We start from the raw sequence: 25,116 nt of genomic DNA on the forward strand, positions 1-25,116 counted from the left end.
GTGGCTTTTGCATGTAAATCCTAATGGCAGTCCATTGTCAGAAACTGACGAAAGCAGCTGATGACGGAGCACTGAAGTAGTCAAAATGGACAATAGATGGCTACTCCGGTTCCCATTTTCTTAAGGATAAAAGAAAGAGCTTCTACATAACATTGGAAGGTAAGATTCATCCTCAGTAAAGTTCATTCAGCTGCATCTGATAGAATGAAGAGAGAAAGTTAAGCACTGTAAATGAGAAAATAATTCATTATGATCTCTGATTTAGTTCAGTTTTCAGATGATGCCTATTGCTTATAGCTCACTTTCACCTCTGGATCCCGTGCCTATACCCTGGATCCCGTGCCTATACCCTGGATCCCGTCCCTATACCCTGGATCCCGTCCCTATACCCTGGATCCCGTCCCTATACCCTGGATCCCGTCCCTATACCCTGGATCCCGTCCCAATACCCTGGATCCCGTCCCAATACCCTGGATCCCGTCCCAATACCCTGGATCCCGTCCCAATACCCTGGATCCCGTCCCAATACCCTGGATCCCGTCCCAATACCCTGGATCCCGTCCCAATACCCTGGATCCCGTCCCAATACCCTGGATCCCGTGCCTATACTCTGGATCCCGTGCCTATACTCTGGATCCCGTGCCTATACCCTGGATCCCGTGCCTATACTCTGGATCCCGTGCCTATACTCTGGATCCCGTGCCTATACTCTGGATCCCGTGCCTATACTCTGGATCCCGTGTCTATACCCTGGATCCCGTGCCTATACTCTGGATCCCGTGCCTATACTCTGGATCCCGTGCCTATAGATACAACCTGCTGCTAAAGCAGGGACCCGGGAGAAATGGTCCACCAATAAACTAACAATCTAAGCATGCTTCACTACTGGAAGCATATGTTATGTTGCATACATTTACTTTTAGAATCACTGCAACCCAAGCACAGAATAAAAATATGACAATATATAAAAAAAAAAAAAAAAAAAAAAAAGGAAGGACAACATGTTACGCTCTGTCTCCTGTAAAGAAAGCCTAAATTCATAGATATACAGTAACTAGCAGATCACCCTTTCAAAAAATAAAAATAAATAGCATTGCCCGAGCTTGGCAGGAGCTATAAAAGTATTTTACCATTAAAAAAAAAAACAAAGTAAAGTTTTATCAGCCAAGGTAAAGACAACTAAGCTGTCTATAATGTAGCAGAATCATCTATCTGCAGAAAAAAAGGAATTTTAGGAAAGAGGGCGGCAGCTTTATCCTCCTGCAGTATAAGTCTGGATTCACATTGCTGCGATGCGGGAACACTGCGAATCCACTGCGGGTTCCCGCATCGCATGTCTCCCGGCGGCAGTTCACACCGCCCTATGCGAACTGCTGGGAGTGTCAGTTAAAAGTTAATGACACCTCCAAATCAGTTCGCATATCGCAGTGCGATCTGCAAACTCGGACAGGAATCGGATCGCATGGTGTGAACACCCATGCGATACGATTCTGCTGCAGACCAAAAAAAGGGTCCTGTGCGAGTTTGGGCCGGATGCGATGCAAATTCAGCCATACTATACAGTCTCACAAGTCGATCGTTTGATCATCTGTCGAACAAACAAGTTGAAAATTTTTCAAATCAGTAGCTGCCGATCAAGGAATTCTGACAGCAGCAGGTCCCACCCCAAAAAATCAATTTTCCAGCAGAAAAGGAAGGGGCTGAAGGGGGTTTGAATTCCTCCACGGAGGAATCTAATCGTTTTCATTGAGCCCGTTGGCTGAATAAAATCCAAAAAAACTTTAAGCAGGAGTCCGCTGGGAGTTCAGCCGTTTTTTTTTTTTTTTTTTTTTTTTTTTAAAGCCAGCAGCTACAAATACTGCAGCTGCTGACTTTTAAAATAAGGACACTTACCTGTCCAGCGCGCCCGCGATGTCGGCACCCGAAGCCGATTTCTCGATCGTCTCTCGGGTGCTGCCGCCGCCATCTTGGGTATGGGAATCAGGAAGTGGAGCCTTTCTGCTTCATTTTCCGGTTCCCTACTGCGCATGCGCGAGTCGCGCTGCGCAATAAGGATGGACCCCGCTGTCCCTGGGATCCGTGTGTTTCCCAGCAGGCAGCGGGGGACTTTCGGAAAGGGGCGTAGCTTTTGCGGAAAGGGGCGTACCTTTCTGCAGAATCTACGCCGGAAGTGGGTGCAGATACCTGCACCCCCCTCCCCCCTGAAAGGTGCCAATTGTGGTGCTGGAGGGGGGGAAGGATTCCAATGAGCGGAAGGTCCACTTTAGGGTGGACCTCCGCTTTAAGTGTCAGTGTCAAAAAAACAACTTTTTTTTTCTAAAACTATTCACGTTTCCATGTAGAATGAACTCTGGATTACTTGACAATGTATTGCAAACTTTCTTTCTGGCAGCATGTAGGCGACAGATGGAGGTGTGCCTGGCGCAGTGTAATGCTGAATAATAGGATTATCAGATGGAAATCCTGTAGACAGCACATGTCAATGTTTCCTGCTTGTTCTCCGAGTGTCAGTTTGTGTTACGGCTCTCATGAATTATAAAGGGTGTCACATAGCAACAGAGATATATACTGTTAAACAACCCGGAGGCATGCTGACTGTCACTATCTAAACAAGTAGACACAAACTCTTAGCAAAACTAGATTTGATATTACTCGTAATGATTTATAGATATATTGTGACAGACCTAGCTGGGACCGAGGCTCTTGGAGGGGACTGAATGCGAGCCTCTTGCCTTGCGATTATGGGCCCTCGCATTTGCCCTTTGTGAGCTGTATGCCTGGGGACCCCTGAGGTGGTGTTACTTGGATTCAGGTCCGTGTCCCCCCCCCCCCCCCCCCCCAAGACACACAGACTCTGGATATGTAAATGCCATGTTAGCAATAGACTGAATCACACTATTGGGACACAAACTCTTATGCCGGCCATACACGGTTCGAAATTCGAAATAATTTTCTTTCGAAAATCGTATCTAAGAATTTTCGTATGAATTTCGCACCATTAGTGGGGCTGCAGCAACAGCCGATTTTCGTGCGGAAATAAAATTTTGAGGAATTGGACATGTTGGAAATTTTTTGAAAAACAAAACGATTTTCTAATCAATGATGGGAGAATCGTGCGAGAAATGTAATAAGAAAAGAAAATGTACGGAGATAAAAGAAAATTTACGGAGAGAAAAGAAGATTCCCGGCCAAGAAAATTCTTTTCTGTAGCAACATGAGGTGAAATTGAAGGCTTGGTCGGCCGAATTTCGAAAATCAATGGTGGCGTCATCGGATCACAAAAAAAAACGAATTTTCTGATTTTGAAAAGAAAATTTGTTCGAAATTCGACCGTGTATGGCCTGCATTAGATGCTAATATCATCACCTCCAACCACCTGTCTGTGTCTTGTATAATGTAAATGATAGTGAGCTAGGAGCCGAAAAGTCTTATCCCTCAGTCAACTAGTCTGAGTGTTGATTTAGATAATTAGCTCATGCTAATTAGGTTAGGTTTTAGTCTTCTACTGTATTATAAATACTTGGCATTTTGGTTCTAATAAATCAGTCCATGTTAGCACTAAGCCAGTCTCAACTTGTTTTGTGCTTGTGAGCGGTTGGAATATCTGATATCTATATTCAGGCTGGGAGGAAGTGGTATATGACGGAAGCACTCAATCAGAGTGTGCGATCGGTTCCGTCACACATATGTACTGTATATACAGTTGCGCTCATAAGTTTACATACCCTGGCAGAATTGATGATTTCTTGGCCATTTGTCAGAGAATATGAATGAGAACACAAAAACGTTTCTTTCACTCATGGTTAGTGTTTGGCTGAAGCCATTTATTATTATCAATCAACTGCGTTTACTCTTTTAAATCATAATGGCAACAGAAACTACCCAAATTACCCTGATCAAAAGTTTACATACCCCAGTATGTAAAGGATAGAGGTCCCAGTTGCCAGAAGGAGTGGTAGACAGTGCATTTTAAAAAGGGGGGGGGGAGCTGAAGGTGTAAACAAGGTCACCTGTAGTATGTGTGGTTTGTTTCTAAAGTATTTTATTCATTTGCTTTGTGCAGTCAGAAGTGCTCCCACTTATAGAAATACCCCCACTTTGAAAAAGAACCCCATCTGCAAATGTGCCTTTCAAAAAGGGATGCTTAGTTATATATTGCTAGGGATTGGGGTGGGTGCTTCCAAATTCTAATCAGGGAGTGAATTAAAAACGGATGGCTATGCAGAGAAAATTCTCACAGACTTACAAGGGGACAGCTAATAAAGATAAGAAAACATGAACACATACTGTAACAGACAAAATTTTTGTTGGTTGGTAGGGGTTCAAATACTTATTTTACTCACTGGACTGCAACTCAATTCTATAATATTTGTATCATGTGTTTTTTTTCTGAATTTGTGGTTGATATTCTGTCTCTATCATTTAAAATAAAGCTATGATAACAATTATAGAACCTTCATTTGTTTGTAAATGGGCAAGCTTACAAAATCTGCAGGGGATCAAATAATTATTTTCCCCGCTGTACTTGATTTAAGGAGAAATTCACTTTTCTTTCTTCTTTGAACCTGACTAGGTATCACATGTTAAAGTGATTGTAAAGTCTTGTTTAAAAAAATAAAATAAAATTGTTATACTTACCTCCCGGATCCTTCTCTTCGCAGGTCCCTCTTTGCTGCTCCTGGCCCCTCCCTCCTATCGTTGCCCCCTCAGCCAGCAGCTCTCTATGGGGGCACCCGAGCCGAGTCAGAGCTCTGAATTCATTCAGACACAGAGCCCCGACCCCTTTGATTGGCAGCTGCGGGAGCCAATGGCGCCGCTGCTTTGTCTCAGCCACACGGGGGTGTCCCGGATGGCTTAGACCAGTGATGGTGAACCTTGGCACCCCAGATGTTTTGGAACTACATTTCCCATGATGCTCATCCACTCTGCAGTGTAGTTGAGCATCATGGGAAATGTAGTTCCAAAACATCTGGGGTGCCAAGGTTCGCCATCACCGGCTTAGACATTCGTGGACATCTCTGGAGAGAATTGGGGCTCAGGTAAGTAGTTAGGGGGGTGCTGGGGAGGCTGCTACAAACAGAAGTTTTTTTTTTGTTATCTTGATGCATAGAAGGCATTATGATTAAAAAAACTTCTGCCTTTACAACTACTTTAATATATGCAAGAGTAAAAATTAACCCTTCGTAAACCAGCCTCTGTTCCTGGACTCGCCTCACATGTTTATGTGTTATGCTGGGTGCATTTCACCTGAACGGTGAGACGCACCATTTACAGAGTGTATAAAAACCATCTCCGAAGAACACTGCGTTAAAAAGGGTTTGTAACCAATAAAAAAAAAAATAATAATAATAATAATAATAATAAATAATAGAGATCCTGTTCCATTATAGCAGGTTAAACAGCACAGTGCTTGTGCTGTATAACCTGCCTCTCTGGAAGCTTTAAAAAACCTGACCGATCCTGACAGTTGTCAGTCAAAGCGCCGCAGGGCCGAATCGCAAAAGAGTGCTCTGGTCAGGAAGGGGGTAAATTCATCCGGGGGTTGAAGTGACATGTAACCCAAAAACTGCATCAAAAATGCAGGGTGCGTTTTTGCTGCGAATCTACCATGTTTTCCATTGCTTTCAATGGGAAGGTGCGTTTTTGCCGCTTTTTTTTTGCTCCCCAAACATGCGCCAAATATGGATTTTTTTGGAAAACAGAAGAGCACCGCCCCAGTGTGAACACATTCATTGATTGATTTTTAAGGGAAGCATTTTTCTTGAGCTTTTCAGGTGTTTTTTTTTTTTTGTGTTGGGGGGGGGAGGTACCTGATTTTGACAGATATCCACTCCCCCACTTCCAGTCAGAAATCATTACAGGAAGCTCAGCCCCCTCATTCCCCCACAGCCTTCTGGGACACAATATAAGCCCCAGAAGCCTGCGGCCCAATCGTGAAGCGCAGCCACAAGGCTCTTCGGGTCGGGGTGTTTTTACTGACTGAGAGCCCTTGGGGTCGGGTTGTTTTTATTGACTGAGAGCCCTTGGGGTCGGGTTGTTTTTATTGACTGAGAGCCCTTGGGGTCGGGTTGTTTTTATTGACTGAGAGCCCTTCGGGTCGGGTTGTTTTTACTGACTGAGAGCCCTTCGGGTCGGGTTGTTTTTACTGACTGAGAGCCCTTCGGGTCAGGTTGTTTTTACTGACAGAGCCCTTTGGGTTGGGTTGTTTTTAATGACTCAGAGCCCTTCGGGTCGGGTTGTTTTTAGTGACTGAGAGCCCTTCGGGTCGGGTTGTTTTTACTGACTGAGAGCCCTTCGGGTCGGGTTGTTTTTACTGACTGAGAGCCCTTCGGGTCGGGTTGTTTTTACTGACAGAGCCCTTCGGGTTGGGTTGTTTTTAATGATTCAGAGCCCTTCGGGTCGGGTTGTTTTTACTGACAGAGCCGGTCGGGTTGTTTTTACTGACTGAGAGCCCGTCGGGTTGTTTTTACTGACTGAGAGCCCGTCGGGTTGTTTTTACTGACTGAGAGCCCGTCGGGTTGTTTTTACTGACTGAGAGCCCGTCGGGTTGTTTTTACTGACTGAGAGCCCGTCGGGTTGTTTTTACTGACTGAGAGCCCGTCGGGTTGTTTTTACTGACTGAGAGCCCTTCGGGTTGTTTTTACTGACTGAGAGCCCTTGGGGTTGGGTTGTTTTTACTGACTGAGAGCCCGTCAGGGTGTGATTACTTCCTGAGAGCCCTTTGGGTCTGGTTGTTTTTACTGACTGAGAGCCCGTCGGGTTGTTTTTACTGACAGAGCCAGTCGGGTTGTTTTTACTGACTGAGAGCCCTTCGGGTTGTTTTTACTGACTGAGAGCCCTTGGGGTCGGTTTGTTTTTACTGACTGAGAGCCCTTCGGGTCGGGTTGTTTTTACTGACAGAGCCCGTCGGGTCGGGTTGTTTTTACTGACTGAGAGCCCGTTGGGGTGTTTTTACTGACTGAGAGCCCTTCGGGTTGTTTTTACTGACTGAGAGCCCGTTGGGGTGTTTTTACTGACTGAGAGCCCTTCGGGTTGTTTTTACTGACTGAGAGCCCGTCAGGGTGTGATTACTTCCTGAGAGCCCTTTGGGTCGGGTTGTTTTTACTGACTGAGAGCCCGTCAGGGTGTGATTACTTCTCGAGAGCCCTTTGGGTCGGGTTGTTTTTACTGACAGAGCCCTTCGGGTCGGGTTGTGATTACTTCCTGAGAGCCCGTAGGGTTGTTTTTACTGACTGAGAGCCCTTCGGGTCGGGTTGTTTTTATTATTATTATACAGGATTTATATAGTGCCGACAGTTTACGCAGCGCTTTACAACATTAGGGTAGACATTACAATACAATACAATTCAAGACAAGGGGAATGAGAGGGCCCTGCTCGTTAGAGCTTACAATCTAGGAGGGAGGGTCAAGTTATACAAAAGGTTAATAGCTGTGGGGGATGAGCTAATGGAGAGAATAGTGAAGTTGTTAGATGGAGGCAGGATCTGCTTCTCTGAAGAGGAAAGTTTTCAGGGATCACCTGAAAGTGGATAAATTTGGAGACAGATTGGGGTAGTGAGTTCCAGAGGATGTGCGAGGCTCGGGAGAAGTCCTGGAGGCGGATATGGAAGGAGGTGATGAGGGAGCTAGAGAGCAGGAGGTCTTAAGGAGGAACGAAGTGGGCAATTAGGTTGGTATTTGGAGACTAGGCTAGTGATGTAGCTGGGGGCAGAGTTGTGGATGGCTTTGTAAGTAAGTGTTAGTATTTTGAATTTAATTCATTGGGCAAGTGGCAACCAATGGGGGGGATTGGCAGAGAGGGGTAGCAGACACTGTGCAGTTTGTAAGGTGTATGAGTCTGGCAGCAGCATTCATCATGGACTGAAGGGGGAGGGATATTCTATTTAAAGGTGAACCAATGAGGAGGGAGTTGCAGTAGTCAAGGCGAGGGATAGCCAGGGAGTGAATCAGGAGCTTTGCGGTTTCATTGGTTAAAAAGGGGCGTAGTTCTTACTGACTGAGAGCCCTTCGGGTCGGGTTGTTTTTACTGTCTGAGAGCCCTTCGGGTCAGGTTGTTTTTACTGACAGAGCCCTTGGGGGGTCGGGTTGTTTTTACTGTCTGAGAGCCCTTCGGGTCAGGTTGTTTTTACTGACAGAGCCCTTGGGGGGTCGGGTTGTTTTTACTAACAGAGCCCGTCGGGTTGTTTTTACTGACCGAGAGCCCTTCGGGTCGCGTTGTTTTTACTGACTGAGAGCCCTTGGGGTCGGGTTGTTTTTACTGACTGAGAGCCCTTGGGGTCGGGTTGTTTTTACTGACTGAGAGCCCTTGGGGTCGGGTTGTTTTTACTGACTGAGAGCCCTTGGGGTTGGGTTGTTTTTACTGACTGAGAGCCCTTCGGGTCGGGTTCTTTTTACTGACTGAGAGCCCTTCGGGTCGGGTTCTTTTTACTGACTGAGAGCCCTTCGGGTCGGGTTCTTTTTACTGACTGAGAGCCCTTCGGGTCGGGTTCTTTTTACTGACTGAGAGCCCTTCGGGTCGGGTTGTTTTTACTGACAGAGCCCGTCGGGTTGTTTTTACTGACTGAGAGCCCTTTGGGTTGTTTTTACTGACTGAGAGCCCTTTGGGTTGTTTTTACTGACTGAGAGCCCTTTGGGTTGTTTTTACTGACTGAGAGCCCTTCGGGTTGGGTTGTTTTTACTGACTGAGAGCCCGTCAGGGTGTGATTACTTCCTGAGAGCCCTTGGGGTTGGGTTGTTTTTACTGACTGAGAGCCCTTGGGGTCGGGTTGTTTTTACTGACTGAGAGCCCTTGGGGTCGGGTTGTTTTTACTGACTGAGAGCCCTTCGGGTCGGGTTGTTTTTACTGACTGAGAGCCCTTCGGGTCGGGTTGTTTTTACTGACTGAGAGCCCTTCGGGTCGGGTTGTTTTTACTGACTGAGAGCCCTTCGGGTCGGGTTGTTTTTACTGACTGAGAGCCCTTCGGGTCAGGTTGCTTTTACTGACTGAGAGCCCTTCGGGTCGGGTTGCTTTTACTGACTGAGATCCCTTTGGGTCGGGTTGTTTTTACTGACTGAGAGCCCTTTGGGTCGGGTTGTTTTTACTGACTGAGAGCCCTTTGGGTCGGGTTGTTTTTACTGACAAAGCCCGTCGGGTTGTTTTTACTGACAGAGCCCGTCGGGTTGTTTTTACTGACAGAGCCCGTCGGGTTGTTTTTACTGACAGAGCCCGTCGGGTCGGGGTGTTTTTACTGACTGAGAGCCCGTCGGGGTGTTTTTACTGACTGAGAGCCCGTCAGGGGGGTTTTTACTAACTGAGAGCCCGTCAGGGGGGTTTTTACTGACTGAGAGTCCTTAGGGTCGGGTTGTTTTTACTGACTGAGAGCCCTTCGGGTCGGGTTGTGATTACTTCCTGAGAGCCCGTCGGGTTGTTTTTACTGAGAGCCCTTTGGGGTCGGGTTGTTTTTACTGACTCAGGCCCCTTCGGGTTGGGTTGTTTTTACTGACTCAGGCCCTGTCGGGAGGACTCGTCCTCTCTTCTCCCTCCTGGTGACACTTTTCAGCAGCACAGAAACTGATAGGAAATCCTACATTTGTAAGTTGTCACAAAAACAGGATTGAAGAGGAAATCTGCCAACGGGGACACCGGTTCCAGTGACAGCTAAGAGAGATTTCCTCTCATTTCCTGTTGGGTCTCTGGGGACAGGAAGTGAAGGGGAAAAAACCCCAAATGGGACACAAGACAGCAACAAACAAAACACTCTACAGGTAAGTCCATTCCCCGGACTACCCAACACTGAAGGAAAACTTCTGGTTTTAGTTACAGCTTCACATTCATTGCGAAGGACAATAACATTACTAGATTTCAGGGGACACTTCCAATTCCTATCATTGATATCCGGGGACAAATCTTCACACTGCCGCCGTGTGCGGCCTCAGCAGGACTAGTGATGTCTTGGAAAGGAATGGGGGGGGGGGAGGGGGGCCCATACGTGCACTGCCCGGCTTACCTACCTCAACTGCGGCTCCGGGATGCTGCAGGAACGAGTACCATAGAGCCCCAGAGTTTGGTCTGACAATGCGGCATCATGGAGACGGGGAGGCAGCTAAGCACGTCGCTCATAGCGGCACCTAGTGGCCAGAGGACTACCCTGCAGCTCTATGTATCATCTCTGTCTCTGTATAATATCAGCGCATAGCGGCACCCACTGACCGCAGGACCGTACTGCAAAGCCAATATCATTACCCCGATGTACGCTCTCCCCACAGCGGCACCCAGCGGCCAGAGGACAGTGCTGCAGAACTATTCGTTTTGTAGCATCACCGCCTCTGTGTATTCGCTCAGCCCAGCGACCACCCCGGATACTGCAGAACTAGGTGTATCCTCATTTCCTGGCCTCTTCTAGTCAGCAATCACTGTATAAGGCCTCATACACAGGGGTCAAGTCCTGGGGGGAAAAAAGTGTGCGAACTCCCACCCAAGATCCACTCCCCCACCAAAAAATAAATAAAAAAATGATACGCTCATATGCACGAACACTTCAAAAGTATTTTTCATCCAATTTTCATATTGTGTGTATGAAGCTTAAAGAGGAAGTAAATCCTGATGGGTTTACTATTCTTTATGATTTCCTGCAAAGGTAAAAGCATAATGGACTACTATGCATCGCATCGCATCGCATAGTAGTCCATTATGTGTCACTTACCTGACACAGGAGCCAGTGAAGTCACCGCTGTCCCCTGTAGTCCGGAGCCTCCATCTTCTCAGTGGATCTCGCTGCTCCGGCGCTGTCATTTGTCGGAGCCACGATGACGTCACTCCCGCGCATGCGCACGGGAGCCGCCAGTCGCGGCATATCGGCGTTAACTGCGGCGCGCTCAGTGCGCCGTAGACAGCGGTGCCTGTCTTTAGGCAAATATCTCCTAAACCGTGTAGGTTTCTTGGACCATACTCCCTCATTCTCTTTTTTTTTTTTTGCACAAAAAACTGGAGGTAAGTGTGCCTCTTGAAAAAGTTGTTTAACCACTTCAATACGGGGCACTTAAACCCCCCTCAGTCCTAGACCAATTTTCAGCTTTCAGCGCTGATGCACTTTGAATGACAATTGCGCGGTCATACAACACTGTACCCAAATGAAATTTTTATCATTTTTTTCCCACAAATAGAGCTTTCTTTTGGTGGTATTTAGTTACAGCTCTGAGTTTTATTTTTTGCTAAACAAACAAAAAAAGATGCAAAAAAAAAAAAAAAAAAAAAATCATGTTTTAATAGTTTGTTATAAAATTTTGCAAACGGGTCATTTTTCTCCTTCATTGAAGTGCGCTGATTAGGCGGCACTGATGGCTGCATTGGTGGGCACTGATGGGCTGCATTGGTGGGCACTGATGGGCTGCATTGGTGGGCACTGATAGGCTGCATTGGTGGGCACTGATAGGCATAGTTAAGGCGGCACTAATAGGCACAGATAAGGCGGCACTGATGGGCAAAGATGGGCACAGATAAGATGGCACGGATAAGTGGCACGGATGGGCACTGATAGGTACCACTGATAGATGGGACTGATGGGCACGGATAGGTGGCACTGATAGGTGGCACTGCTGGGCACTGATGGGCGGCACTGTGGGCGGGCACTTACTTTTATTCAGGATGGCACTTCAGCGGGCAGGTGGGCACTGGCAGGGGGCAGGTGGTGGCTTGTATTGCTGGCCGTGATCGGGACTGATGTCCCGATCACGGCCGCCGGTGATCGGCTTTTTTTTTTCTCCTCGCGCTATCAGCGCGAGGAGGAATAATAGCCGATTACCGGCTCCGTTCTATCACATGATCAGCTGTCATTGGCTGACAGCTGATCACGTGATAAGGGGTCGGGACCCCTTCCACGGATCGGTGATCAGGGGGCGCGCAGGCCGCTCGTGCACGGGACGACGTCAATAGACATAGTCCCGGAAAAGTAGATCCGCGCTAATGCCGTCATTTGGCAATAGCGCGGATCCCAAGTGGTTAACCACTACAATACAGGGCACTTTCACCCCCCTTCCTTCCCAGCCCAATTTTCAGCTTTCATCGCTCTAGCGCTTTCAGTGACAATTGCGCGGTCATGCTACAGTGTACCCAAATGAAATTGTTATCATTTTGTTCGCACAAATAGAGCTTTATTTTGGTGTTATTTATTCACGACTCCGTTTTTTATTTTTTGCGATATAAGCGCAAAAAAAGCGGAAATGTGGAAAAAAAAAAAAACTATATTTTCTTTTTTCTATTTGAAAAGAAATCCAATAAAATCAAATTTTGTCATAAATTTAAGCCAAAATGTATTCTGCTACATGTTTTTGGTAAAAAAAAAAATTCCGTTAAGTGTATAATAATTGGTTTGTGTGATCAGGGACATATGTACGCAAATGATCATGTACATATGTGTGCAGGTGATCACATACATATGTGTGCAGATAATCATTGGGACATGTGATTTTAGTGGGACATATGTGGGGGACATGTGTTTTTATTATTTGGGGACATGTGTGTTTTGGGGACATATGTGGGGACTGTGTTTATACTGTGTGGTGTGTTGTGTGTTGACACTAGACTGATAATCAGTGAGTAAAAAGCTGTAAAAAAAAAAAAAAAAAAAAACAGCTCATACTCACTGATCATCAGCCGGCTGCAGCGATCTGCTCTCCTCTCCTCAGCGATGACTTCCATGTGAGGAGAGGAGGCGCTGATTGCCTAGCAACTGGCTGTTTGTTTACATCACATGACGGCCGTGATTGGACACGGCCGTCATGTGATCAGGAGGGCCAATCACAGAGCCCTCCTGCCGATCTGAGATGTGCCGTGTCCGGGTGACATCGGGATCGCGCCGCTGCGCGGGCACGCTCGTGCGCGATCCTGAACGTCCTATCAGGAGTAGACGGCTCCCACCCGGCCGTATATATGCATTGGCCGGGTGGGAAGTGGTTAAAAAAAAAAAAAAACATATGTGCACAAGTTTCAATGAAAAGATTTTTGTGCATTTTTATTTTGTTTCTTAAACTAGCTTGTTCCTGCGGAAGAACACTGCTAAAGATAAAGGGAGTCCAATGGAAAGCTGCAATTTTAAAGCTAAGGAACCAGCAGGACAGCAGTAGTAACGGAGTTCTAATTTTGATGGTAATTTTTTTGTTTTCCCCCCATTCTTTCAGTCAATAAATGTTAAATGCCATGGCAGTTGTTAAATGTTTTGCAGTTTGCAAAGGAGTTCCTACAAACTAGAACAATCGACAATGTCAAGACCTCAGCAGAAGCCATAATGGAGGCGCGACTCCAAATAGTATGCACCCTACTCCAGTATAAAGGTCAGTCCTATCACTAACTGCATTAAGCCTTTGTTAGTCAAAAAGTGTTTTCATATGCAAAAATTAACAAAGATTCAATCACAGCGCTGAAGATGTGTTTATTATAAAATACTGATTGCCTGACATTTTAACATGTTGTACTGTAATTGTGTGTTTTTTTTTTTTTTTCTTATAGATGTTCAATCTTGCTGGGGTTGGCCAATGTTTGTGATTTTATAATCAAGTTTATTTTCCGGTGTTTAATTTGTTTGTAAATTTGTTTGTAAAATAAAAAAAAAAGTTTATTTCACCTTACTGATTCTGTCTGGTTATTAGGGGGATTTTGCCTGTAATCACGTTCAGCATTTGTTATAGCATAAGGGAGAAGTTTGTGGAGGAGATACCCAGCTGGGGTATCAGGGATTCCTTGATAATGGGCATATGTTAACTCACCATCAGGAGGATTTTGTACCCTACGGGATTTAAAGTGGTTGTAAACCCTTACAACACACTTTGACCTACAGGTAAGCCTAGATTAAAGCGGAGGTCCACCCTAAAGTGGACCTTCCGCTCATTGGAACCCTCCCCCCCTCCGGCGTCACAATTGGCACCTTTCAGGGGGGAGGGGGGTGCAGGTACCTGTACAGTACAGGTATCTGCACCCACTTCTGGCGTAGATTCTGCAGAATCTACGCCCCTTTCCGAAGGTCCCCCGCTGTCTGCTGGGAAACGCACGGATCCCAGAGACAGCGGGGACCATCCTTCTTGCGCAGCGCGACTCGCGCATGCGCAGTAGGGAACCGGGAAATGATGCCGCAAGGCTCCACTTCCTGATTCCCATACCCAAGATGGCAGCGGCAGCACCCGAGAGACGATCAAGAGATCGGCTTCGGGTGCCGACATCGCGGGTGCGCTGGGCAGGTAAGTGTCCTTATTTTAAAAGTCAGCAGCTGCAGTATTTGTAGCTGCTGGCTTTTAAAAAAAACAAAACAAAAAAACCAAAAAAAAAACGGCAGACTCCCGCTTTAAAGGCTTACCTGTAGGTCCAAGAAATATCTGCTAAACCTATACGGTTTAGGAGATATTTGCCCGAAGACAGGCACCGCTATCTACAGTGCATGCCATCAGGGTTTACTTCCTCTTTAAATGTTAACCCAGGTGACAGCCCTGCTCATATCTCTCCAGTCGTAATCGGAATTAAAATATCTGCTCAATACCTGGTCCTTCTCCTTTACTAGGCAAGATAAAACTGAGGCTGCAGTAGCATGCTGAGGGGCCCCTTGGGCAGAACTAGAAAGTTCTAGTTTTATTATCACATGTTAACATGTAATGCCTAGTCTTCTCCTGAAGGTGGCATAACAACCCAATGGTCTAAAGATTAGAAGCTGTGTCAGACGGTGAATATAAGAGAAATACATTAAGACTAATTTTCAAACAGTCCTTTTCCGTGCAACCCTGGATGCTCCAGATGGGTAGAACAGTGGCTGCTTGGCAGACAGCCACCCTTTTCCAACAAGGCTGCGATGTCAGCAAGGCAGAGTCATGTTTTGGGCCGGAATCATGGGAAGAGAGCTGGTTGGTCCCTTTAGGGTCCCAGAAGGTGTAACGATGACCTCTGTAAAGTATGTGGCGCTCCTGACTGACCACTTCCTTCCCTGGTACAGAAAGAAGAACTATGCTTTCCGTAATAAAATCATCTTCATGCATGACAATGCACCATCTCATGCTACAAAGAATACCTCTGCATCAATGGCTGCTATGGGGGATAAAATGAGAGAAAGTCATGGTGTGGCCTCCATCCTCCCCTGACCTCAATCCTATTGAGAACCTTTGAAGCATCCTCAAGCAACATCTTGCAAACAAATTCAAGCAGAAACTGTCCAAAAACGCACAAGTTCAATGGATGCAAGACTTGTGAAGCTGCTATCAAACAAGGGATCCTATGTTAAACTGTAAAATGACCTATTAAAATGTTTAAAAATGTAAAATGTTGTTCAAAGTTTGATTGAAATTAGCTTTTGATTTCAGTAAGTATGCTGCAAACACAACAAATTAAAATTTTTCAGTTCTTTACAACCTATAAAGTGTATTGAAACTTACTGTGTGTAATAACTTGGAACAGTGCATTGTAAGTTTTTTTATTTTGTTTGTTTTATAGGTTTGTTCAATAAAGTTTGAATTGTTCTCTTAATAGTTGATAACATGAGAATTATGCCGACTGTTTACAGCAATTATTTAGGTAAATGAGAAAAATATAATTGGCATAATGATTTGGAACAGGGTGTATATACATGTAGGGAGGAGGGAGTGGATGGAGAGACACTCAGGGGCCGTCAAGCCCCATTCACATCTCCACATAGCAGGAAGGTTTTTTGAGACCTCTCCAATCAGTAATTCACTTGAATGGGCTGCCCTACGGGGGACAAATACACAAAAGAAGCTCCAGAACTTTTTTTTTTTTGAACGGAGTGCATTTTTGTTATTGTGCTTTTTCGTGCATTTGCAGCACATTTGCTGCATGGCAATTGCATGCCTGCTACACGCACATGGGGTGCCATTAACATTTAAGAGCAAGCATGATGCACATTTGCAGCACATTTCTAAAATGCACAGTAAAGCACGTTTTCAGTGCAGTGTGCCATGCATTTGGAGGTACACAGATGTCAATGGAGCCGCCTCATCTTGTGAAAGCACACCAATTTCACATTCAGGCCCCATTCACACTTTTTTTATTTTTTTTATTTTAATGCGCTGCGTTACACATGGCAAAGTAGCTCTTGGGACATTTTGGCATGTTGCAGTTTGCACATTTTTTTTTTTTTTTACTGAACTGTAAATAATTGCAGCAGCGATAAAGCATGTCTCTTCTGCATTAAAAATCCTGCCTGTTCACCCATTTGTGCGTACTACCCTAAAGTTACACTTTAAAGAGGAGGCCTGGCGCTAGAATTATTGCTCTCATGCTGATGCCGGGTTGATCTCTCACATGGGTGGTGCGATCCCCATGCACCATGTTATATGGCCCCTTTAATACTTGCTGGACCAAGGAGTTACCTGGTTACTGTGACCCGTATTCCCACAATAGGAACTGCTCTGCCCTCCAATTCCACAAAAGTGGTGCATTCTGCTGCAACCTGTAGTTCCAATAGAAGACCTAACTGTGGTCAAGATGGTCACCGACAGTGTGACCTGCCTCAAATTGTGATGCCACAGGCTGTACTGAATATGGGCAAGCAACCTTTGCTGACTGATCGTGAATGTAGAGGTGGAGAATTCTCCACCCACTGCATTTAGCATTCCCCAACTGTTCCCAAGCAGCACTCAGAGCAGACAAAGAGTACATGCAAGATAACAAAGCACACACATAATTAAGAAATACAAATTCAGACATGGTCATTGCCTTTGCTCAGCCAGGGTTGGTACAGACTCCAGAGCAATGGGGGGGTTAAGAGAAGGGATTTTTTTTTTTCCAGGACACTGGGGGTCCAATCTTTACCCATCACTGCAGGCTCTGCCACTAAGGGCCTTCAGGGACCCAATTCCCCAGCTGGGAATCACTGCCCTAGACCTGTATGGCAACCTACAGATCTACAAGGGCCAGCGTCGACCAGCAAATTTTACACGCCATCCCCATGTAACCTGTAGCTGATGGATCTGGAAGAGCCAGTCTCCTAAACCCATGTGGAATTTTGAGAAGCTAGCTCTTTTCATGCACAGACTGCACATACATAATCATCAAAGGCAGGGGTGCCCAACCAGTGGGCCGGAGGCCACATGTGGCCTGCGGAGCCCTGTGATGTGGCCCTCGACCTCCTGCTCCAAGATGGAAGGTTGGCAAGCCCAGATCACAGGTTGCCGACCAGCCATCCCAAAGCAGCAGTTTTGTGAATGAAGCCACTGGTAGCAGAAGCAAATGGCTGCGGAGCAGAGCCCCATAAGCCAATGTTTCCTGTATGGTGCCCGCTCCTGTCACAGGCGGAGTGATACCAAATACACTCCACCTGGGACAGCAACAGCCAGCAATACCAGAATGGAAGACGGTTATTAAAGGTAAGTTTACTACTAAATTCACAGTATATATGGATATATCTGTTTTGCAGTGGTTACTCGGCTGCTTTCAAACTGATCCGCAGGTGCAGTGCAGCTGCGGGTTACCTGCATTGAGCCATAGACTTCTGTTATTACCTGTGGGTTTGTTGCGCCTTTAGAAAGTGTGCCCCACCTGCAGAATATAATAGAAGTTTATGGCAAAGTGCAGCTAACCCGCAGAAAATCCACAGGTTCACTGCGCTGCACCCACGCTTTGGGCAAATCACAGCGCATCAGTGTGAAAGCAGCCTTAGGCCCCTTTCACATGATTGGTCCGACCCAATTGGACTTACTATTCACCTCGATGGAGCAGCAGATGTAAACATACTTGTGTCTGTTTACACCCGCCTAACTTTAAAAAAAAAAAAAAAAAAAAAACTGAAAGGGATCTGCCCCTTCTGTCTGGGCGAATCGGATTGGATCAGAGGGCCCATAGAGTAGAGTGGGCTGTGTCTGTGGACACAGACCTGTCATCCTCCCACTCCGCTCATTGTGGCCCGCGACCAGTTACCAATTCACTTAGAGGAGGGCCGGTTTAAAAAAAATATATAAAAATTAAAAAAAGTCAGCAGCTGCAAACACTGTAGCTGCTGACTTTTAATAAGCACTTACCTGTCCAGGGCGCCCGCGATGTCGGCCGCCTGAGGCCGATCCGTCCCTCGGCTCCCGACGCCGCCATTCTAAGGGAAACAGGCAGTGGAGCCTTGCGGCTTCATTGCCCGTTTCCTACTGTGCATGCGCATGTCATGCAGCGCTTTGTGAATGGGACGTGCTGTGTTCTGGGACACACAGTTCCCAGAACACAGAGCGACCCATTACCCAGAAGACGCTGCACGGAGGAGAGAAGAAAGAAGATCTCCGCGGGAGGAGGAAGAGGCAGATTAGGATGATGTGCCTAGCAACAGGCATTTCTGGTAAGTTAAAAAAAAAAATTTCTTCATTTTTTTTCTAATTTTTTTTTCCATGGTGGCCCTCCACTTTAAGTGGCCCTCGCTCTTCAAAAGGTTGGGCACCCCTGATCTAAGGTGTTGCCTAGCTGGGAGGGGCCATGGACAGCATCCAATCATTTGAATGTGGCATTATAATTCATTGTCAAGATCACGAAGATGATCTGTGTCCTATAATGTGCACTAAAGAAGAGTACTGAATCCAGTGGATCAACAAGCCAGCTAGCATTTACAGAATGAAAAGCAGGAGTTTCCATGTACAGTACATGTGGAGAAAAGTATCCTTTGCCCGATGCTAGAACAGTAAAAGCCTAACTCCAATCAATTATTTTTAAGCTGTGGATAAGTTGAATTTCCACGTTTCCATTTGTCTGATGGTATTGGGCAGATATTCTCATTTCATGTCTCTGCCCTAGACACTAGGGAAATGGGGTGACATCAACACTGCAATATAAAAAAGGCACAAATAGCAATATGAATATCAGACGTTCTTATTCCTTATCCCCCTCTAATAAAATTGTGTCCCTGTGCCAATTTCAGAAATTTGCAAATCGGTGCCTGTCCAGACAGAAAGTGAGGAAAACCCAAGGACTAAAGATCGCATCAAAACTGGCAAAAGCTCCAACTCTGCCCTGCTCTTTAAAAAAACATAACATACGTGCTTAGAGTTGGGACTTCGCAATAGATCAGCAATGGTATATTTCCATCTTCACAGATTGTCTCCAATTGTTTTGCGTTGACTGAAGATCTTATGTGAAGAGTGTAGAGGTCGACCGATATATCGGCCGATATTTGGCGTTTTTTTTAATGAATCGGCATCGGCCGATTGTGCTGTTAAAATAGGCCGATGACATATTCAGCGCGACTTGCAAATGACTTCAGTAATAGAAGTCAGTGCAAGTTGCCTGAGACTTGAGTGAAGCAACTTGTCTCCTCTCTGGGCTCTGCCAAGAAAAGATCAAAAAGATGCAATGTTTACACTTCTGAATGAACTCAACTCAGTGTGTAGAGTTCTCAGTTTAACCATTTAAAGACTTAGGCTGCATTCACACCTGAGCGTAGCGTTTTCAAGCGTTTTTTTGCGGCGTTTACCACGATTTGCCGCGATTTTGTGCAGGGCAAAAGGTCACCAATGTTAAAAGAAGAAAAAACGCCCAAATCAGCCCGATTCGCACGACAAAAGAGGGTCCGGAACTTGTTTGAGCTTCAGGCGTTCGGCTTCAGGCGACTTGGAGTGGAGATGTGAACCATCTCCATTGAGAATAATAGATTTTTTTTTCCCCCTCCAGCGTTTTGTAGCCTTTAGGCGTCAAGCTACAAAACGCTCAGGTGTGAATGAGGTCTAAATCTTTTTTGACACTTGATGCTTACAAATAAAAATCCTGTATTTTCTGCTAGAAATTCACTTAGAACCCCCAAAACTTATATATATATATATTTTAGCAGAGATCCTAGGGAATAAAATAGCGGCTATTGCAATATTTTATGTCACACGGTATTTGCGCAGCGGTCTTTCAAACTCAATTTTTTGGGGAAAAAATACACAGATTTAATAAAAAAATAAAAAAAAAAAAACTGTAAAGTTAGCCCATTTTTTTTTTTTCATCCAAAAGTTTTGATTACGTTTTTGTGTGTATATATATATATATATATTATATTTTTCATTCTAAATTATACATACAAGTGAACTGTTTGGATGTTTGTTTTGTTTAATAAATGTAAGAAATTTTCTGTATCACTTAAGGCTGCTTTCACACTGGAGCGGGCAGGCGTTGACAGTAAAACGCTGCCAGTTTTAGCAGCGCTTTACCGTCATTTTAGCGGGGCACTTATAATCCAGCTAGCGGCCCAGGAAGGGGTTAAATGTGTTTGTGAAGCACCACTGCCAAATTGCATTGCAGGTGCTTCAGCAGCGGTGCCCATTCATTTCAATGGGCAGGAGTGGTGGAGGAGCGGTATACACCACTCCAAAAGATGCTGCTTGCAGGACTTTTTTATTTTTTTTTAACATCCTGCCAGTGCATCTCCTCAGTGTGAAAGCACTCGGGGCTTCCACACAGACTGCAGGGGAGCCGGGGGAAAAAAAAAATAAAAATAATCGGCCTAACATATCGGCCCAAAAAAAAAAAAAAAAAAAAAAATCGGCATCATATATCGGCCGTGGCGATTTCTAAATATCGGTATTGGCATCGGCCAGAGAAAAACCCATATCGGTCGACCTCTAGAAGAGCGACTTAAATATTCTATAGCAACCCACTTTGTTTATATCTTAAAATCGCTCCCTTGCGGCCTGTGACTTTTCAGAAAAAAAGGAGAACACACGGTGTATATAAATCTTAATTAAAATAATTCCCTAAACTATCTACAGCTGCAAATCATTTTCAATTAAAGTATCTTACACACATCCCTTTTCACTTGCATTAAATCTAAACATTTGTGCATTTTATTATTTAAATAATTTTAAAAACATTAAAAGCTTTTCAAGTCTGCTCAGTCACCCAAATCTCCCCTCCCCCGCTCGCTCTTCCCTCGTGGAAATCAAGAATGCAGTAAGACACCAGAAAGACATAAACAACAGTCAAAAGAACAACAGATTGCTTAAAGGGCTAATCCACTCTGATATAAAATGTATCGGCTGGATACTGAAAGTGACCCAGCTTCTTATACCTCTTACATACAAGATCTTTTTTTTTTTTTTTGGTGGATTGGCCCTTAAAAGATTGCGATTCTAAAAAGCCAGTAGATCATTTTTTGTTTCTCTTTTCATCTGTTACCAGCCATCTCCATTTTAATCAGAATTAACCAACAGCATGAGAGAAAGCAGTAAATTATATTGCACTTAAAAAAAAAAAAAAAAAAAAAATCACAAATATAAGAAAAAAGTAAATTATAACCTATTTGTATCTGGAAGAGTCTAAAACACAAAACATTAAGATGTTGTAAACCTTCCAGGAACATTGAGATTCATCTATTTTACAAAAGACTGGAGAAGACTATACATGTGTCTACATACATACTACAGGATAAAATTTTTCCAGATTAATCAGTCACAGTTTTAATTTAATATATTAATTCTTGGTGCAGGGGTTTTGTCTGAAAAATAGAGCCTCTAGATGTGCTCTATGTATAATATAGATCTAATTATTATTATTATTTTTTTTGTTTTCCGATTTTACACGGTTAAGCCAATCCAAATCTGGGTACGCACAACCATCAATCCAATCACACTAGGTTTCAGAGAGTTTGTTTATCCACTGTTGGTGCTGAGAGCAGTGTCATTCGCTATGAAAGTCAAATGGGAAGGCCACAAAATGGCAATGTTTGCTTGCTTCATTGTCCAACCCTTTAAGAATTTTCAAAAAAAAGGAAAAAAAGAAAAAAAAAAAAGAAAAAAAAAAAATCACATCAAAGAGCTCCAGTCATCACAGATGTGAAACATTCCACCAAGTGACCCAAAGATCATTTCATATAGACCAAGCTTGCTTTTCACCACTTCAAATGGAATTCACTGAATCAAGCTGATGATTCTGGGTTTCAAATTCAGGGCCACAGATAGGATTTTACTGAAATGTTCTGGAAGTCTTGAGGCCGAATCCAAGACTATTTCAGCGCTGGGTATTTTCGCGGACCAAGTCTCCCAGGCCGTGCTGCACCGCCTCCTGCAGGATTCTGCTGTAAATAGACAGAGAAAAGATCCATGAATTGGGAATCAGTTAAAAGCCGTGTTGTACTCAATTTTTCAAGTTAATCTTATTTAATTCACTTAGGACCATAGATGCTCAAATGACCATTAAAAATAATAATTATGCCGTAATTACCTTTTAGGAGTAATTTGTTTCCTGACTTTCAGGCTCTACTCTCGTGGGAGTAGATGTGTTTATTGCCTTTCCCCCGGCCTTGCAAAGACCCCTGGGAGCTTTGTTAGCCCTTGTACACACGGTCGGAGAATCCGTCGGAATGTGTCCTAGCGGACCGTGTTGTTGGATAATGTGTGTGGTATGCATCGGACTGATTCCGTCTGAATATCCGTCGGACCCAATTTTCCCAATTTTCCGACCAACTGGTTCGATCGGACATACTCCGATCATGTGTAGAGAATTTTGATCGGACAAAGTGCCACGCATGCTCAGATCAAATTCCTACATCAAAGCTATTGGCTACTAGCCTGAACGTAGTCCCATCGTAACGAAATTACGTCATCACGTTCTGAAAGATCGGATTTTTCAACAACTTAGTCCGACCGTGTGTATGCAACAGTTTCGGACAAGATCCGACGGACAAGATCCGACGGATTTGGTTGTCGAAATCTCCGACCGTGTGTACAGGGGCTTAGAGTCTTCCCAAGAATCAGTGGGGGGCGGCGTAATGCTGAAATCTCGTGAGATTTCGGAACCAAGACGCCGGTCACGTGACATTTTACGGCGCTGCTCGCTGCTATCAATGAGCATGCGTGGGATCGAGCTGTGAATGCTGGGAGCACAGCATCACTGCATCCCGGGAACTAAATGCTTGTGGGCTTCAAATGCCCACAAGCAAAATGGAAACAGCTGGCAGGAAATGTAAAAAGTTTGAATTGCGCAAGAAATCAGCAAGACGGGGATTATAAAACCACAAGAAGTGAGTACTACAATTACATTAAGAATGCATTGCAATGACACAGGAAAAAAAAAAAAAAAAAAAAAAGCGATTGGTCAGCAGAATCCCGCTTTAAAATAAATAACAGAAGTTCTGCCCATTCATAAATTGCTCCCTGTCTTGCCAACACCGAAACACCGCCCACCGATAACCAAAGGATCTTCAAATGTGAAAACACTTCTGGATGGGTTTTAGGTCTGCACTGCCAATGGCTCCCTGTGGCTTCTTTGGACAACAGGACACAGATGGATTGAACCACAGCATGCTGTGGGGTGGGAGTGTAACAAGCAACTAAAATGGAAGGTGGGTCATCGCACATACATATATACACACACACACACACATATATATATATATATACATACACACACACACACACACACACACACACACACACACACACACACACATAAAGTGAATATCTAGTGAAAGTCACATTTACCGATTTGTAAAATATGCCCCTATAAGGTCACTGCTCTGGGAAAAAAAAATCTGTGTACATAATTTAGGCAGAACAGTCAAGCAATTAGTATTTCCAAAAGTATGTCAGCAATGGCAGCTTCTGTGCATCTCTCAATATAGGTTCGCTTTAAATTGCAACTCCGGGAACATTTTTATTTTTTTTTGTTTATTTACTGTGGTCTTTGTCTCCTGCAGTGTTCTACTCACTCCCTGCCTTGATGACATGTCACTAGAACAGGAAACGAGGGGAAATCTTCCAAATGGCAAACAGCAATAAAAACGGAATTGTGCTAAAAATTTCCCAGACTATCAAATATAAGAACCCAACGCATCTTTTGTCTGGAGAAACTGCCAAAAACAAAACAAAAAACTTTGCAAGCAGAACTTTTCAGGTGTAAAGAACATTTTTCATTCTTCTGGAAACAAGATTCAATACAAGTTGACAATAGATAAATTAATTAGGAAGTAAACCCTGATGAGTTTACTTCCTCTTTGATTCCCTGCAAAGGTAAAGCATAATGGACTACTATGCATCGCATCGCATCGCATAGTAGCCCATTATGTGTCACTTACCTGACACAGGAGCCAGCGAAGTCACCGCTGTCCCCTGTAGTCCGGAGAATCCATCTTCTCGGTGGGTCTCCGTGCTCCGCCGCTGTCATTCGACGAATCCGCGATGACGTCACTCCCGCGCATGGGAGCCGCCGCTCGCGGCACATCGCCGTTGACAGCGGCGCAGTGCCTGTCTTTCGGCAAATATCTCCTAAACCGTGTAGGTTTAGGAGATATTTCTTGGACCTACAGGTAAGCCTTAATCTAGGCTTACCTGTAGGTCAAAGTGGTTTGTAAGGGGTTACAACCAGTTTAAATGAGGTCAACTATAAACTTTTGTTTAAAAAAAAAAAAAAAAAAAAATAGGACTACTTGGACAGATGGAACTATTGTAATCTATCATAGATGGGAAGAATAAATGTCATCAAAATGACATTGCTACCCAAAAAAATGATCATATGCTGATAAATTCAGATACTATCAAATACATCACTTTTTTACACTTTCTCATCTCTGTTAAAAAAATAAAAAAAAATTATGGCAGCATCATATGGGAAGTGGTGCATGTGCGCTAACCATCAGAGTGGGATTATATCAATTTATGAGCTGTTAACAGGGTCAGTGAAAGTCCGAGCGACAAGGTATGACGGGATGATGGCATCTCTGCTAGTTTTTTTGGTCAGGCTTCTGGAGGTACATAAATGACATGACTCAAAGCTGCCCAGTTTGGTTTTATCTACAGGTGTCCCTCCCTTACCTACATAGGCAGTTTTTGGTAAGGGTAAACTAACCCTTTAAGGTTACTAAAAGTTGTGCTGAGTCTTTCTCTGTCTACAACCAATGGCCCCCATGACATGCGGAGAAGGAAGTTTAGTACAAAAAAACGCCTGTAAAACGCATCAGTGTGAAAGAGGTCTAATGGAAAGTGTTACCACTCAATTTAGGTGTCCACCCACCCAAAAAAAAAAAAAAAGTGTCAAATGTGGCAGTGGAGAGTAAATACAAGCAGAGCTTCCCCTTTTGGGTGGAGTTCCACTTTAAGCCAAATCATCAATATGACAGGCAGGCAGGCAACATCCCCACAATGAGATCAAAAATGGCAGCCGTCAGATTAATGACTTAGTGCACTTTAACAGGTTATATG

General features: G+C 44.5%; 1 protein-coding gene and 1 long non-coding RNA gene across 8 annotated transcripts in view; one reads left to right on the forward strand and one right to left on the reverse strand.

Annotated features, from left to right (window-relative positions):
* The first annotated feature begins 21 nt into the window (after positions 1-21).
* Positions 22-13,597, forward strand: LOC143959920 (uncharacterized). The gene is made up of 4 exons (XR_013270241.1): positions 22-159; positions 13,011-13,123; positions 13,200-13,308; positions 13,484-13,597. It is a non-coding gene; the product is annotated as an uncharacterized LOC143959920 (long non-coding RNA).
* A 7,146-nt stretch (positions 13,598-20,743) lies between these two features.
* SEC16A (SEC16 homolog A, endoplasmic reticulum export factor) overlaps positions 20,744-25,116 on the reverse strand; it is a 119,682-nt gene continuing 115,309 nt past the window's right edge. For 5 of the 7 annotated variants that reach the window (XM_077468244.1, XM_077468222.1, XM_077468227.1 and 2 more), the window contains one exon: positions 20,744-21,995. In XM_077468244.1, coding sequence (XP_077324370.1) covers positions 21,924-21,995 — 72 coding nt within the window. In that variant the 3' untranslated portion in view covers positions 20,744-21,923. The remainder of the gene's footprint in view (positions 21,996-25,116) is intronic. The other 2 variants (XM_077468225.1, XM_077468221.1) reach the window with 1 other exon arrangement.

This window comes from Lithobates pipiens, unplaced genomic scaffold (assembly GCF_037356315.1).
Source record: "Lithobates pipiens isolate NorthernLeopardFrog02 unplaced genomic scaffold, aLitPip1_a1.2 Scaffold_11, whole genome shotgun sequence".
Taxonomy (NCBI): domain Eukaryota; kingdom Metazoa; phylum Chordata; class Amphibia; order Anura; family Ranidae; genus Lithobates; species Lithobates pipiens.